The sequence below is a fragment of the Empidonax traillii genome, unplaced genomic scaffold (genome assembly GCF_003031625.1).
Source record: "Empidonax traillii isolate 1590-97213 ecotype Southwest subspecies unplaced genomic scaffold, ASM303162v1 scaffold931:size327931, whole genome shotgun sequence".
Taxonomy (NCBI): Eukaryota; Metazoa; Chordata; class Aves; order Passeriformes; family Tyrannidae; genus Empidonax; species Empidonax traillii.
The window spans coordinates 220273-236850 of record NW_020956124.1 but is presented as its reverse complement, the minus strand read 5'-3'; the positions used below and the strand labels follow the sequence as shown (position 1 = coordinate 236850).

The window sequence follows — 16578 nt, the reverse complement described above, 5'->3', positions numbered from 1 at the left end:
AAAAAAAAAAAAAAAAAAAAAAAAAAAAGAGGTCTGTGGGAAACACAACGATATTAAACCTGACACCTGTTTAAAACAAGCAATACATGATCCAGGGGGTATCATTACACCAAAGGGTATTGTTACATTAGAACCTCCTACAAACCTCATTGCAAAAAGTAATTAGATCGTGTCAAACAAACTTTATTTGTCTGCTTTTATCTCTGTGCCCTAAACTCATATTTAACTTTCCCCTGCTCTTCTGGACTGTAGAATGCTCTCCTTAAATAGTATTGTGTCTTTGGTACCAATTAGAGAACTTTGTCATTAGGATTGCAGCCAGTTTTCTTTTTCCTCTTAGTGGAATTAACAGTACCCTGCCATGTAGTAATTATAGTATGCTATGCTCTCTGCAGGGCTGAACATTCTGGTTTACATACTTTCTCTTTTTTTTTTTTAATTTCCTTTTGCAGCCTCAACTGATTCCCCTGCTGCTACTGTTGACTCCGAGACAATAACACTAAACAGTGGAACACTGCAGACCTTTGAGATTCTTCCAGTAAGTAACAGAGAACTGGTATTTGTTACTGTGGTTTTTTTTCTTTTAAGCCCAGCTGCTTCTTAGACTACAGAACTGTGGATTTCAATAACAAAAGTTTTCAAGTGGAAAGAGGAAGTTAAGAGCTCTGAAACTTATTTCTGAAAGTGTAATCCATTAGGGCTCTGGAAAAACCTGTGAATTACAGTTAAATGCTTTAAATCTGTCTTAATACCTTAGTGCTATGAAGCTTTCCTTTGTGCTTGGGTTTTTCCTCATTGTTGTAATCTGACATAAGGGAGCCAGAGAAAGCTCTCAGCAAGTAGAGATTGTCTCATTTCCATTGTCCTGTAGTTTATAGCACAGTTTCTCTTTCATCTCAATATAAAAGTAAGTTGAATTCGTTCCTTTCTTACTTGCTGTTGTACAGCATAATACAGACCTACTAGGCTCTCGCCCTTAATACTTGTCTTGGTAGCCTAAGGCTGTAGATAGAGGTTTCTGCTTCTTGAGCACAATACAGGAGTCAGTGCAGAAGGGATTGGATTGGATTTGTGTGTTTGTTTTCCAGGGAGTTGCGTTTAGGCTGGTTCATGTGAATCAGCTTGCTCCCAGTGTGGCCTGGGCAGTGAGTTTGGGCATTAAACTTGTGTTGTCTTTGTAGTCTTTCCATCTCCAGCCGACTGGAACACCAGGAACCTACTTACTGCAGACAAGCTCAAGCCAAGGCCTTCCTTTGACACTGACAACCAGTCCCACCATGACCCTGACGGCCGCGGCCGCTCCGGCCTCGCCGGAGCAGATCATAGTCCACGCCTTATCGGTGCGTGCTCTGAGCACTGAACGCTGGGGCTTGGGCTCTGGGGGAGGGGAGCATCTGTAGCACATGGTAAATTTGCAAAGTGGGTCTTAAGTCATAACAGTGTCACTTTGCTTGAAATCCTGAGGACTGAGAATTTGGGGGTTTTTTGTATTGTTTTTAGAAAGCAACTTGGAAGTTGCAGCTTCATTCTGCTGTGGCTGAACAGGATGTCTCCATACAGTGGCTCAGCCCCCAGCAAAAGCAAATCCGACGGTTTCCTGATGTTTTCATTTACTCTCACAAATAGTTATTGGTTCAAAAAAGTTGTATAGTAGTGACAGGTGTTGCCTTTTATTAGAGCGAGGGAAGGGCAAACAAACAGGAGATTAAATCACAAAAGTGATACAAAATTCAGGGCAAGAAACCTCAGACCTTTTGAATCTAAAGCTGTGCTCACCTGAATAGTTGCAACTTTATATTATGTATTTGCTTTATAGGTGACACCAAATTCAGTCCACAGAGACATCATATAGGGCCAGGAAAGGTCAACACATGATCTGGGCTGACACATTGTATATATAAAACTCTAAATTACACTTAGCAATTTGAATCTTTTTGTTTGCGTTTGCTGAAAGATTTGAAGATAGTTACAGGAAAGTCTCTGATGGTTTTTTTTTTTGTTTTGTCTCTTTTTGCAAATGCTGCTCACAGCCAGAGCATTTGTTAAACACAAGTGACAACGTCACAGTGCAGTGCCACACGCCAAGTGTCATAATCCGCACCGTTGCTGCCGAAGACATCCCCTCCTCTGTCACCCAGACAGAACTGACTGTTGACTCAGACATTCAGTCAGCTGACCTGACTGATCCTCCTGATACCCTAGAAACAAATACTTTCCCAGACGATATCCATCAGTCCAAGCTGAGTGATGAAGAACAGTCAGCCTACAATGAAGACGATGCTTCCAAATTCAGCAGCAGGAATGGTAGTGAACTGATGGATGGAGTCATGGTAAGAACTGAGGAGGAGATTGCAGATTCCAGCCTGAAACAGGATGAGGATTCTCACTCTGATTTACCCAGCACTTATGTTACTGAGGTAAGGGAGTGCACGATATTTTCCCCATTTCTGCATGGGAAATTATTTAGTTGCGTCTTTGACCTTTATATTAAGCTGTTTGTATGAAATATGTCAGTAATTTCATGTACATTAGTACCTCAAGGGAGCCTGCAAGAAAGATGGAGAGAGACTATTTACAAGAGGATATAGTGACAGGACGAGTGGGAATGGCTTCGAACTGAAAAACAGTAGATTTAGATGAGGTATTAGGAGGAGGTTTTTTGCTGTGATAAGGGACTGGGACAGGTTGCTCAGAGAAGTTATGGCTGCCCCACCCCTGGAAGTGTTCCAACACTAGGTTAGATGGGGCTCTGAGCAACCTGGTCTAGTGGAAGGTGTCCCTGCCCACGGTAGGGAGTTGGAACTCGGTGGTGTTTAAAAACCCTTTCAACCCAAACCATTCTAAAATTCTGTATCACAATTCTACAAGTGTTCAGATTCACTATCCTTGAGCTTCATTAATGTGTTATGGGGTGTGAAAGTGTCAGCATTTAATTTGGTACTGAGGCTTATATTTTACTTCATCTGGAGCACTGAACACCTCACTAGCTGTGGAGTTGCTTCACAACTTGGGGTGTGTTTGCATGGTGACAGTGGAAAGCTGTAATATTAGTGGCACCAAACAGTTACCTTTGTGTAACTACTGTTTGATGCTATGGCTTTAAACTAGGCTGTTAATTATCCAAAATGCCTGTGTCACAGGCAGGTGCACTGCTGAGCAAGGAAGGTGAGGTAGAGTATTTAGTTTTTGCTTCATGAATCTAATAACATATTTCAAGGTGTACCACAGTTTCCATCTTTGAGGGCTTCTATTAAACATGCTTCTCCACTTAAGTATCTGTTAAATTGGAACTTGAAGCATTTAAGCTACTTCTCTCTCTGGCCTCAGATTTATTCTGCTCCAACATCTGAGATGCAGAAGTGAGTTTATCCAAATGATTACAGGTATTTGGATTATTTATACTAAATTCCTCCATCGTTCTGTTGCTTATGAAAATGACTCAGTCACAGAAATTAAAGGTGCTAAAAAGAAGATAACAATCTTTAGTGGGTAGAAAATACCTCTTTCCTTACAGTCTTGATTAGGTTAGAATGTGGGAAGAGATCAGTTAGAGTGAAATACCCCCATCATGTTCTCTAAAACACTGTACTCTACAGTAGCTGTAACTCTGCCTTGTCAGTCTCTAAAATCCACCATTGATATGCTTTAGCTTTGTCTTTGCCAAAGTTTAAAATAGACACTACATATCCATTGTGCTCTTACAAAGGGGAGGATCTTTGTATGTCTTAAGTCTGCTACTACAGAAGTGTTTGAATCCTGAATACATCCAAAGCTGGGGTTTATTTTTCCCATTTCTTCTTTCTTCTCATGTTTGACATAGTTGTGATAAGATTTTCAACAGTTGAGGCAGACCATCAGCTATCTACTTTCAGTTTAAAATTTTAGCTTTTTGAGGTAGAATTAATAAATTTTTGATATAAACCTAGTTCCTAATTAAACTTTGTAGAAAAGGCTTATGGCTAGCAGGATGTAAAACTAAACTTTATTTCTATACAGAATTACAAACTGAGTTTGTAATCTAATCTTCTCATCTAATTTGCCTTACACTTCTAGTCAGATTCAAGTTTGATGTGTGTATTTAAATTCTAGGAAATAGTGAACTGTCTGTGAGTGATTCTGAGTGAAAAGTTACTCCAGAAAAACATGCCTAAATTTTGCTCTCTTTAAGTCAGTGTTATTTTTATGTACTTGCCAGTGTTGTATTGTCACTGTGGGTGGGTAGTGGGAAGCAGGCAGTCATGCTGCAGGGTTTTATTATTTCTGGCTGGGAAAGGTGCCCATTTGCCACAATGGCTTCTTCAGTTTTTCACGCCTCCTCTTCCCAGTTTCAAGCCTTTCCACACAGTGCTGCTTGTGTGCAGGTTGAGCTGTGCCCTCTGCAGAAAGCTGCCCTTGCAGATGAGGCACTTGTGTGAATGGGGACATGCTTGGACCCAGTCCGGCTCACTGAGCTGCTGCACAGGTAGGCAGCTCCTCTTCAGCAGCACCAGGGAAGGGGTTTTCAGGCAGTTGCTTTTGCAAAAATATTGTGAAATTACACAGAGAAACAAGTCTTCCTAAAAAACCAAGGTGGGGGGACATCAGGGCAGGGTTTTCTTAGACACAGAGGGCTGTAGCCTCTCCTAAAGAATTCCTGCTCCCTCTGAAAGCAGCGATAAATCCAGATACCTTCCATTCTGCCAGCAGCATTTGCCAGCATTCCACACCAGGGATTCCTGAAGCTTGAACAAACCGTACGCACGTTAACACACCAAAGCTGGAATCCAAATGTCTCTGCTGATTCTGGGAGAACTGTCCGGGATGTCTTTTCACTGTGTTTGCAGAACCAGGAGTCCAGAGTGTGCTGTGACACTGAGTAAGCCAGAGCTGTTAGTGCCATCCCAGTACTGCAGGGCCAAGGGAAGAGGCAACAGCAGCAATTAAAACAGGACTGGAAGAGAGGGAGGATATTGACAACTTGTGCCTGTAAAGAGTCAGTGTGTTGTGACTTCTTGGTATCAAGAGGTTCAGCAAAAAAGTTTGGAGCCAAGCTACAGTCACTAAGTGAGAGGGCAAGCAAGGCACAGCAAGTAAAGTGGGTCTTGTGAGCCCTTTTCAGTGTCAGTTAAAACTCGACAACAGAAGTTATGAGATTAAGTATTAAGTTCAGGTAAAGCTGTTGTATTTGTGGAACAGGTAGGTACTATAAAGGTAATGCTTCAGCCTCTCAGAACATCTAGGCAGCAAGTAGTGGGAAAGCTTAATTATTCCTCTTCATAGAAAAAAATTTAAGACTTGCAAGAGAACATTTTATCACCACCCTGCAGTCTCTCCTTTCCCCCTGCCTTGATATTGCTCACAGGGTAGAATTCTTCTCATCTTGTCTTTGGGAGCCTGGACTAAGATGAAAAACACCCTGTAAATGCTGAAGTAAACTTACCTCAGATGCTGACATTTCAATTTAATGAGATAAAATTTATCCAGAATTTATTGCTTACTATGGAGTATGGCTGAGCAAAGCAGGTTTTTGTTTATGGTAGCAGGAATACACTCTCATGTCCTGTTCTTCTGTGTTGTGCAGGGCCTGGGTTCCCCAACAATAGAAGAACAAGTTGATCAGCCTACAATAGATGACGAGACTGTGCTGATTGTTCCTTCTTCCCATGGTTTTATCCAGGCAGCGGATGATATTGATAGTGAATCAGTCTTGCCCCTGACGACTCTGACAGGTATGACAGTCCCTATCATTAAAGCAGGATATAGCACTTCTGAGTCCCTGCAGACAACACTTCATAGATCCTTGCTTTCTCTTAAATAATTTTCCATGTCATGGCTATGAAATTTTAAGGTGAGTCGGTCCCATGTAACCTTGTGGGAAAAGCATTAAAACAGCAGCTGCTTCGTTGCTCGCTGAGCTGTTCCCATCACCCTTGAGCCTTGAATTAGTACACAAAGGATGGTAACTCCTTCTGTAGTGTGCATTTCTTCATGCCTAGTGCTTGAACGAAATTTGTTCATCTTTTTTGAGAGAAGACCAGAGGCATGAGCAATGCACTTGATGCCTCTCATGGTGAGGGGCTGAGCTGTTTGTGTTTTGGCCCAGCACTCAGCTGGAAGGACTTGCTAGATTGTGCCACACTTTCCAATGCCAAGAGTCATCTCAGACTTAGAAGCAGCACAGGTTTGTTCTCCCGTTGCAGAGCCATCAGAGAGTCAGCACTAGGCCTGACAGTGTAATACCTCATGAATCCAAAAGCGAGTCATGCTGGTTGCTTCCACGTTAGTCATGGCTCACCTTCTCAAAACCCACCTGGATCTGATCCTGTGTAACGTGCTCCAGCTCAACCAGCTTCAGCAAGGAGTTGTACTAGATGATCTCCAGAGGTCCCTTTTGTTCCCAACCATTCTGTGATTCTGTGAACCTAGAAATTGCAAACTGCCCAGTTTGAGCAACATCGCTTAAAATTGGTTAAAATTCCAGACTGCATTTCCTACCTCCTAAAGTGTGTATTTTATATGTTGTTATAATGGCACAGTATTAATAGTTCTAATGTACTTTGTCTCTTGACAGATCCTATTCTACAGCATCACGGAGATGGGTCACACATTATTGGCTCATCGCTGGGCAGTCCTGACTCAGAAGACTCGAAGGATGTTGAGGATTTAGTGAGCTGTCACTGAGAAGCAGTAACCGTGTCCATTTCCTATTGACCATGTTTGCGTTGTGAAATTAGTTACAACCCTGTGCCACATCTCCGAAGAAAGCAGTCGCAGTCTGTCTCTTTAAACAGAAACTTCCAGTTTGAAATGACTACAGTGCACTTTCTCTGCTCAGGCTGTTTTCCCTCATCTGTGAAGGGTGATCGAGCAGCCAACCGAGGCCTGAGGTGCCACGTCTCAGCCAGGGTGTTCAGTGTTCTGAGGAGCCTCTGTTGCAGCGCTCACTGCCAGGACCCATCCAGACAGTTCTGATCTGACTTGCTACTGGTGTGCTGAACTGCGTCTGGAAAACTGCACAGAAGTCAAGGATCGTGGACTGTAGCCTCTTAGTGCCGCAGCAAGAATTAGTTTGCACAGGTCTCATGAAGAATGGGTGAGGATTTCTGCACTTACTGACTCTTGTAATACATGGAGTTACTGTTACATTTCGGGAAGGAATGAGTTCCATCCAAGACTTCAGGGAGCATGGGCAGCATCATAAAGAAATGGTGTGTATTCCCATCTCATCTGACTCATTAGTATGTCTGTGGCATAGGAAGAAGACACAGAAGCTTACGGGACTTGCCTGGTCTGCTTGTTCCTGAGGAGTCTGTTGCTGGCAACGGACAGAGCTCGGAAAGATCAGTCATGGAAAGTCTTTTTTTTTTTCTTTTTCTTTTCTCTCATCACTACAGCAAGCTGAATAAAAAGGGAAGGGCTATGAGAAAGGGAAGCTACTGGGACCCCCACAGGCTTGTAACTTCTTTGAGATTGTTGAGAGTAGGTTGGAACATTTGTCTCTCTTGCTGTTTACCTGACACTACCAGCCACCTCTCCAGAGGTGATTTCTGCAGCAAGTTAGTAGATGGGGAGTGATGTGGAGGTGGCAAAGTCTTGGAGGAATAGCTCTTGTGAGTGTTTGGACATAGGGCCCGGAGGCAAAGGAGGCCAATTAATTCCTACATCCAAGGGTTTGAAACAAACACTAGGCTGAGCAGCAGCCTGTTAGCTAGGAATCAAGAGAAAAAGCTATAGAAACTAAAGACTCTTGTATAAATTATTTTATTTATTTCTGTAATTAGCTCTTCATAATCAAGAGTTGGTCTTTTTCAGTCTGTGGTTTTGTTAATGTGAGAATAAGTTGTAGTTTTAAATGGTTGCCTAGGGAACAGAAATAATTGTATATTCAGTTTCAGCAAAATAAAGAGTATTTGTCTTACTTGACTGTAAGATGCCATTTATTTATACTGCCACAGATCCTTTCAATGCTGCAGTTTATTTGTACAGTAATAAAAAAGTGCATTTTTTTTTCCAAAATGAAAAAGCTTGTGCCATTCTGAAACATCAGTACAACTGGAATGTTCATTAAGCGCAACAGTAGCTCTTCAAAAAAAAGCGGAATGTCACGTCTTATGGCAATAATTCTCCCTGACAAGAGGGACATTACATATACATTTACATGAAAATCATGTACTGATTTATCCTTGCACAACCCACTTTGTTCCTCTCAGGCTGATTGTTCTCACTGAAATGTCTCAAGTAGTAGAGCTGAGAGCTGAGCTGAAAGCATTCTGACACAGTAGCATCATTGCTGGGTTTTCCCAATGTCCATCATTTATCCACTTCATGGAAGTACAGGTTGGCACATATACATAACATGACAATAGAAAACAATATATAGTAAATTAGATTTCTAAATTTAGGTTCCAGGTCTCCTTGTCGATACCAGTAGATCTAGAAGAGAAAAGAGTCTGTATTACTTTAAAAAAGCCAGGTACTTCTGCGGAGACTTTCCGTGGTGGGAACTGAAGTGGCAACTTGTAGGTCTGATTTTTACTGTAAGACAACCCAGCTGCTTCTGGCTAGAGAGAATGAGTGTGTGTTTGTCTGTGGAACTAGTTATGAAGACATGGGTTGTTTGGTCAGCCTTGCTGCAGAGGGAGGGTGGGTTGGGTGTTAGCTGGGGATGTTGTAAAACAAAAAAAATCTGGCTACACCCTGGTTGATGAGGACAGACATCAGGTCTGCACTAACACAGTCTGTTCAGGGCAGAGTCGTGGCTACCAGCTGTAGAATCAGAAACTGGGACTAACCAGGCACCACAGAGCAACTTCCCAGCTCACCCTCACCCAGCAGTGAGGGGCTCAGGGCCAGACCACTCCAGGTCACAGCTGGAGGAAGGAGAATGCCCCAAATACGAAACACTACAGCAGAAGGAGGAGCCACCAATGTCTCTGGCCATGGAAGGGGGCTGGACTAGATGGTCTTAGAAGGTCCCTTCCAACCCAAACCCTTGTGTGATTCTATGAACTCTGACCTGCCGGTTCCCTTTGCCAGTGCTTGGGACCAACTCTCTTGGAATTCTGCAGCTGTTGAGTAGAGAAACATCTGCTACTTGCTGTAGCTTCCTGCCCTGGTATCCCCTGCGCCTGAAAGGTCACTGACTCCTGCAAGTGCCTGGCTGGCCCCACCATTTCAAGTGTGTGCTGCAGCACAGTCCATCTCTCCACTCTCACTGCTCTGCTCCCTGATTTCCTACTCTGTCTCCCCTGGCAGCTACAGGTGGCACAGTCACAGAGGTGACCAATCTTGCACCGCAGCTGGACTGCAGGAATTGGCTCAGTTCACACACTTGCTCCGCAGTGAATAACGAAACTGGTTACCGCTCTCATTGTCAGCTTGTCTTACGGAGGCAGGAAAGCTTTTCTAGGAGAATGTAAAAAAGAAGGCAGCACCACGTAAAGCATGTTTTACTCAGAGCCATAGACTCAAAAGCTCGCACGGCAAACGTGGCGGTACTTACAAGAATGCCAGCAGAAATGCAACACAAGGAGATGCAGAAAGCAAAAAATACATTCACAGGTTTTGGAGGTAGTTGCGGGAAGACAAAAGCACTGATTAGAGTGACCTGTGTGGAGGAAAACAAAGATGAAGACTTTGCTCTTGCCTGCTCTCAGAGCTGTGGTGAGAAGGGGCTCACCCTGACAGCTGGGGCGCCGCAATGCTCACATCCTCCCCTGCACAACCCTCCCTCCTCTTTAACTCCCATCCCATGAGGAGCTGGAGGGAAATGTGAAATTCTGGAGGAGGATTGGTTTGATACAACTGGACACTGAGAGGGGTGGAAAAAATTGATGAAAACTTTGCTACTCGGGCTTGTTGCCGTCCTCCAAGTACCCATAAATCCAGCAGGCACAGGGGTACGCTCTGCCCACGTAGGAACATTCCTTCAGCCAAGCATTTCCCCAGCTGGCACCTTGGCTGTCCCTACAGCCTCCCTGCACCTGAGCTCAAATGATGCTGCCACCCACCAGGGACCACAGAACTGATGCTCACCAGTCACAGTGGCACTGGGTTTGTCTGTAAAACTTGGGGAAAGCATAGCTCAAGACAAAGGGACAAACTTTGGAAAGACTCATAAAAGCCATAATTAAAGGGCAGTTATAAACAGAAGGGAATAAAGAGAAGCAAACACACTCTCCTGGGACATAAGCACTTTGTTGTCTCACCCAGGCCCATGTTCAGCCAGGATGGACAATTTAGCAAAGAACTTTCAGCTTTTTATTTAACAGCCAGCTTGTAAAAAAAGGCCTGAAGAAAGGTATTCCTCCTGTTGTCAAAGAGCTTCAAAAGACAGGTGTGTCCCAAAGTGACTGCCTGGGCCCCAATTACAGCCTGTTTGGTCACTGGAAGTTTCACCACCCATTTTGGGGAGGAGCTCTGGTCCCTTGTCACCTAAGGGAGGCACACAACATGGGGTGGGATGTGGGATACTTACTACAAGCAGCAAGGTTGTTAAGCCACCAACAACTAGATTGATGATTCTGTCCTGAAGAAAAGAGAAGACAGTTACATGTACGAACTCCTTGCCAAAAAAGAAAAAAAACCAAAATGAAACACCACCACCAAAAAAAAAAAACCACATGAAACAAGCTGTTAACCAACAACGCTGAGAGCATCACCCAGGACCCACGTTATCCCCAGCACAACACTGAGGCTCCCTGGTCAGCTCTGCCACACAGGAAAGTTTCCCTCCCTCCAGTTCCACGGACCCCAAGGAGGTTGTACTGGCCAAGGCCTCATGCAGCAGGTTTGCAAATGGTTTTTTTCGCTATGTCCAAATCTATTACAGTTGTGCAAATTATTTTCAAAGTGGGAGTGCACAGAAGGAGGTTGTCAGAAAAAGCTTACATTAGCCTCGCCTCCTGAGAATTAATAGCTTGATAGTGTCTTAGGTGGGAATTCGTGGGCTGCTGGCAAGGAGGTAAAGTGTTGCCCGCACCCCAAACATTCCACCCGAACACCAGCAGACCTGAGCACTGCACAGTGGCTCTGCTTGGATGAACAGATACTCCCCACACACACACACACTTCTTTCTGCCTCTCCTCATCAGTATAAAATAATTGGCTGGGAAACACAAAACGTTTTGACACCTGGGAAGAGGTGTCATCATCGCTGTCCCTCAGTGTCATCGCCGTCCCACCCCAGTGGCATCAGGGCAGGGACCAGCTGTGACACTGGGCTGCATGAGCACCCAGGCCAGGACCCCATTTGCAGGACCCCCACGGATGCATTTACTGGAGAAAAAAAAAACAAGGAAAAGGGAGAACATTCCCATCCCTGCTGGGACACCTGCCTCCTGCCTGTCTTCATGGTGCTGCTGCTCTGAGTAGAAATATCTATCACCACAGTCGGACTGGGCTGCACACAGTCAGCTGTAACACCCCAGATGGCTGACTCCCCAAATCAAAGGGTAGAAGAACAGCTACAGCAGTAAAGATGTGCAGAGAGAAAGTTCCCCGAACTTCAGTTAATTACACTGAGAGTCACTGAATAGGTATGGTTAAAGGAAAGATAGAAAAGAGTTTGAGCATCTTGCCCAAGACATCCCAGCCAGCAAGCAGGGCAACATGGGTCTCCCTCCACTTGGTGTTGCACCCTTCTTCCCTCCTAAAATTTGGATTTGCAGAGGGAGAAACTCCAAGATCATGAAGCAGTAACACATTGCAGCAGCTGGACCCCAGGAAGAAAAGCAGAACAAGGAGTAGGAGGCAGAGAGCAAATCGTGCTCTGGTGGGAGACCACCAGCCCTCACCTAAGACTTTGTGGAGCTCAGGCTCAGGTAGTTCAGACACAGGGAGATGCTGTGCCCTGGTTGTGTTCACCCTCCAAGGGAAAGGGCCACAGCAGGCAGACTCTTTGAAACCTCTTCTATTAGTCTCCCATGGGAGCACCTCCATAGGAAATTGTCCCCAGCATCTCCTGCCAGCCAGGCACAAACCTCTTCTCACCAGCGCTTCCACACATGGGGTCAGCAATACAACAGCAGCCTCTGGGAGCCCTCTACGAGGTACCCACCACTGACCCCAAAAACAGGAGCCAAAAGAAATAACCCCAGGCAAATAACAGAAGCAACAGTGCAAAAAGCAAGCACAAAATGAAAGCGTATCCTGACAGCTGAGCTGGACTCCTTCACCTAAGCTAAAATAAATTCATTAAAGCTAACTTTAATTTAGATGGTATATGGAAGGGTCCTTCCCCCCAGAAGCCACTCTGATACCAGAAGATGGTGTTTTTGCTCTGCCCTTGCCCTGCAGACCCAGGTGAGCCCACTAAGGCATTTTTCTGGAGGGGGATCAGAGTTTGCATTCGGCCCCAGCTCCTCCTTTCAGGGTGACAAGAGGTGAGCAGCTGGATCCCTTGTGCCATGAGTAGATGGGTTTCCAACAGCAAAGAAGGGAGGGAAGGCCAAGGAGCCAGCTGCAGAGCAGCAGTGGGTCACCATCCTGTAGAGCTCACCCAGTAAGTGCAGTCAGAGCCAGCTCTCCACAGAGAGGCTCGGAGGGATGGACAATCCAGCTGATATACCATCCAGAAACTCAGCCATGATTGTTTGTCTCCTAATTAACTACAGACTTGGAGGAACAATTTTAACATGGGGAGAATTCCTGCATTTTGCCAGGACTCAGACTGGTGTGACAGGAGAAAACAAGGGGGTCAGACTTGGCAGTGACCACAGAACATTTCCCTCTGACTGTTTCATGGAGTGTGGGAAAGAGCACCCCCCAGTAGAGGGACCTCTCCTCTGACACTGCTGAGGGATGGATATCACAGCAACAGCTGAATCAGGTGCAGATGCCGGCAGTGGAGCAGCTTTGCCATGTGGCAGCCGGTCCCTGTGGGTCAGGGCATCCCCTTCCCTGTGCTTAAACCCGTGGTCACTCAAATTTTCCAAATGCACTGCCGGCAGAAGAAGGTATTTCAGGATCCAGGGATTAGAGACACTGATCCTGAAATCCTGGGCTTGGCAAAGCAGTGAGAGGCTGTATTCCCCCAGGCCTGCTGACACTTCAGCCCCAGGCAGCTTAGCACAGCAAAAAGGTTAAAAATACTCAAGCAGAGGCCAAGACGGCTAAAGGGATTGGGGATGACGGAGCCTTTCACCTCCACACCGTGTCCAAGTGCAACAGCCTGGCCCGGGCAGACACTCATGGATCCTGGGCACGCAGAAACAGGCTGTGGTGAGCCATGTCTCCTACATGCCATGTCACCCAGCTGGCACAGCCAGCTCTCACAACCAGCACAGCTGATTCAAGGAGGATTTTTCTCCGGCATCACCATGAATTACAATAGCTGATAGAGCAAAAAGATAAAAAAACCCCAGCGTGCCCACCAAAACAGAGAGCACACAGCTGCTGGAGGTCACCTGCCACCAGCACAGGGTGCTGGCACATGGGCACCAACTTCTGATGCACCCTGGCAGTGCATCGATGGGAGTTCCCATTCAGCAGCCATACTGAGCTGTTGGCCAGACAGGAGATGAATTCCATGTTCCAGTGTTGCACAAGCTGCATTTTGAAATGGGAGGGTTGATGGCCTCTCCTCCTACTCTGTCAAGGGTGTTGCAGGGGCTGGAGGCACCAGGCTTGTCCCAGGGAGCTGCTGCAGTGCAGAGGTCTCCCTCTACCTGCCTCTGGGAAAGGAGCCAAGGTCAGGAAGAGTCAAGTCCTTGCAAAGCAGGAGGGCACAATCCAGGATCCTTTGGGATCTGAGTAAAGGTTACTTGGAGCAACAGGAAACTGAGGCAGGACTGAGGGTGTAGCCTCACCACTGCACCTGCTGCACAGGCTTTGAAAGAGCAACTGCTTCGCTCTTTGCCCTGTTCCAGCTCAGCACTTCGCAAGGTAGCAACTTGTGGGCTGAGCCCACAGGGATCCCGGCAGAGGCTTGGCCAGGACAGGGGAACGGGCTGGTCCCCCAGAGGGTGGATAACTGGTGCCATCTCTGCAGGAATGACAGAAAGGCCATTTTTATGTCTTACATCAGCAAGTCCAGATGGTCAGCAGCAATCATAGCCTGTTGCAGCCGTAGGGGATCGCTGAACCCAGTGCCAGCCCAAACCTCGTGGAATCACAGGCAGTACAGGCTGTATACAGAAGAGCTGTGCCCAGGGCCACACTGACCCCCTGTGAGACATGGGGACATGCTGGTGTGTCCTCAAAGGCTCCTCATTCCCATCTTGGACTGCTCAGCCTCCCTAGTGCTTTCTGCTTTCAACCCACAGCAATTAACACTTCTCCACTTACATTTAAATGCTTCTGTCGTGGAGGAACCCAACTTTCAACTCCGTTCCCAAGAAGTCCTGCACCTGTGACACTTGGTCTCCTCTTTGCCACTGCACTGCTGGGCCTTTGCTTTGTGTCATCGCATATCCCCTCACTGCCAGTGCTGAATCCCTGGTAACCACAGCTGAATCCACAGCATTCCCTCTTCCCACCAGCAGCTTCTCTAGGACCATCTTGCCCCCAGTCTCCTCTCAGTCAGCATGGGAGAGCAAGCTTGGCAGGAGCAGCTGGACCATGGCAGGGGAAGGAGGCTGGTGCTGCTGCCAAGCTCTGCCATCCCCACAGGGTGGCTTTAACCTCCAAGTCACCAGCTTGAAGACCAGGAAAACGTAGGAAGGCAAGAAGAGGGAAACCGCATCCATTTCCAACTGCTGGCAAGGGTGCATAACCCCTAATTTCGGGTGCAGGGCTTCCTGGGGTTACAAGCACTGCCCTGCCTACCCTCTCCCTGTGGCCTCATGCCCAGCCCCAGCAGAGGGACCCACTGTGCCAGACGAGCCATTTCTTGCAGAGACCCAAAAGCAGAGCTGGGGCATGGGCAGACACGCTCCTCCCGGCAGACCTGCTCCCATTCCAAGGCAAAGTTTTGCTTCTCCGTTTCTGACACGGAACGTTTCCAGCTCCGGACCTCACCAGCGTCCGTCTCTAAGCAACCCCAGTGAATCACGGAGGAAACGACCCCAGGCCAGCACAGTGATCCCTTGTCTGTTGGACACGGGCTCAGCAGCGAGAGACCATTGGCTGCTGCGGGGCCCGCACGACAGGTTCCAAAAACAGCCCCAGGAGATGGGCCGGGGGTGATGTGCAGGATACGGGATCCCCGCTCGAGCACAGGAACTGGAATTAGCATCCCATCTTATTATTTACTGCTCTCCTTTGCAAGCAGAGGCACAGTTGGAGAAAGACGGATCAGGGACTTAAGGTTTGACCTAGGCTGAAATGTTTGGGAATTGCCTGCTCCGAGTCCCCAGAAGTGCCCATTCCTGCAAGCTTCTCAAAATCCCAGACCAAGGACAGCCAACAGGTCCCCAGCACAGGGCGCTGCTCCAACAGAGGTACTCCTACCTCCAGCACTCCCCATTCAGGGCTGGAATCCTCTGCTGGGGATGACCTGTCCCCCTCACTTCATCTTCTCGGGGTCCTGCCTGTCCTCCTATCCCACATCAACCTATTTTCGCCCGAAAATTTGGCTGGTATCGCTTTATTTATATTTTTATTAAACATTATCATTTTAACAGCAGTTCCAAGTACTTAGGCAGGAAGGGGGTGGGGGAATGATGCGTTTGACACAGTTGTCAATAACCCTGCACAGTTTCAGCCTGCGCCCCCCAAACACACACAAACACACACACACATTGCTGGGTAACCTCTCCTAACAGGGAACAAACCCTAAGTCACAAAACCATGTCACCCCACTGGACACAGGTGCACACGACCAAGTATCATGATTCCCGAGGAATCCCGATGCCAGGAGGTGCCCGGGGAGCCCCCGACCCCAGCGCAGCCCCCCGCACAGCACCGACCCGCAGCAGCGCCCAGAACCGCCCGGCCGAGCGGCTTACGGGGGATTGACACCTGAAGAGTCGGTGCTGCCACACGTCAGCCGCCGCCAAGGAGAGACACCGCAGTCTCCTCCATCCCGGGAGAAAAATAAACTACCGCGAGGGCACCAAACGCGGCTCCCCAGCCCCATCCCCAGCAAAGACCCCCAAAATCGGGTGAGAGGCAGCCTGGGGTGCTGCAGCCCTAAAGCCCCGGCTCAGGGGGCTGCCGGGCTACTTGCACCTGGATGGGACGCGGCGGCTGCGTGACCCCCTGTCTGCACCCACGCCCCTTCCAAGCCCCGCTCCGGGGGTCCCCTGGACCCTGGGGCTCTCTGCACCCCGAGCCCCAATTCCCCAGGAAGTTGGGGGGATATCGGTTTGGGGGGGAGGGGGTATTTGAAAGTTTATTGTTTGGGGGGGAGAGGATTGTTTTGGTAGTTTTTTATTTGGGTAAGGGGTCTTGCTGGAGGGGGGCTGGAAACAGTTCTGGGGATGTGGTTTGGGTTTTTTAAAATTTGAGGGGTGTCTGGGCAGATTTTGATGGATTATTTTTGGTTCGGGGCACTGATCAGGAGGGGGTTGTTTTGATTTTATTTCAGGCTGCTTTTTTTATTATTATTATAATTCTGCCACTTTGCAGCGTTTCCTTCTTTTGGAATTTAGCGGGGGGCTCCTTTTACATTTTCCCATCGGGGTGCAGCTTTCTGATTTTCGATGGTGGTTTGCAGGG

The 16578-nt window shown here is 47.2% G+C and overlaps 2 protein-coding genes across 2 annotated transcripts in view; one reads left to right on the top strand and one right to left on the bottom strand.

Annotated features, from left to right (window-relative positions):
• Positions 1–7900, top strand: part of DMTF1 (cyclin D binding myb like transcription factor 1) — a 31628-nt gene extending 23728 nt beyond the window's left edge. The window contains exons 15-17 of the mRNA XM_027903084.1: positions 2031–2417; positions 5561–5708; positions 6551–7900. Coding sequence (XP_027758885.1) covers positions 2031–2417; positions 5561–5708; positions 6551–6660 — 645 coding nt within the window. The 3' untranslated portion in view covers positions 6661–7900. The remainder of the gene's footprint in view (positions 1–2030; positions 2418–5560; positions 5709–6550) is intronic.
• Position 7901: 1 nt separating this feature from the next.
• TMEM243 (transmembrane protein 243) overlaps positions 7902–16578 on the bottom strand; it is a 16895-nt gene continuing 8218 nt past the window's right edge. Inside the window, exons 4-7 of the mRNA XM_027903076.1 lie at positions 11369–11375; positions 10457–10507; positions 9482–9586; positions 7902–8412 (exon numbers count right to left, since the gene is read on the bottom strand). Of these exons, the coding sequence (XP_027758877.1) occupies positions 8290–8412; positions 9482–9586; positions 10457–10507; positions 11369–11375 (286 nt within the window). The 3' untranslated portion in view covers positions 7902–8289. The remainder of the gene's footprint in view (positions 8413–9481; positions 9587–10456; positions 10508–11368; positions 11376–16578) is intronic.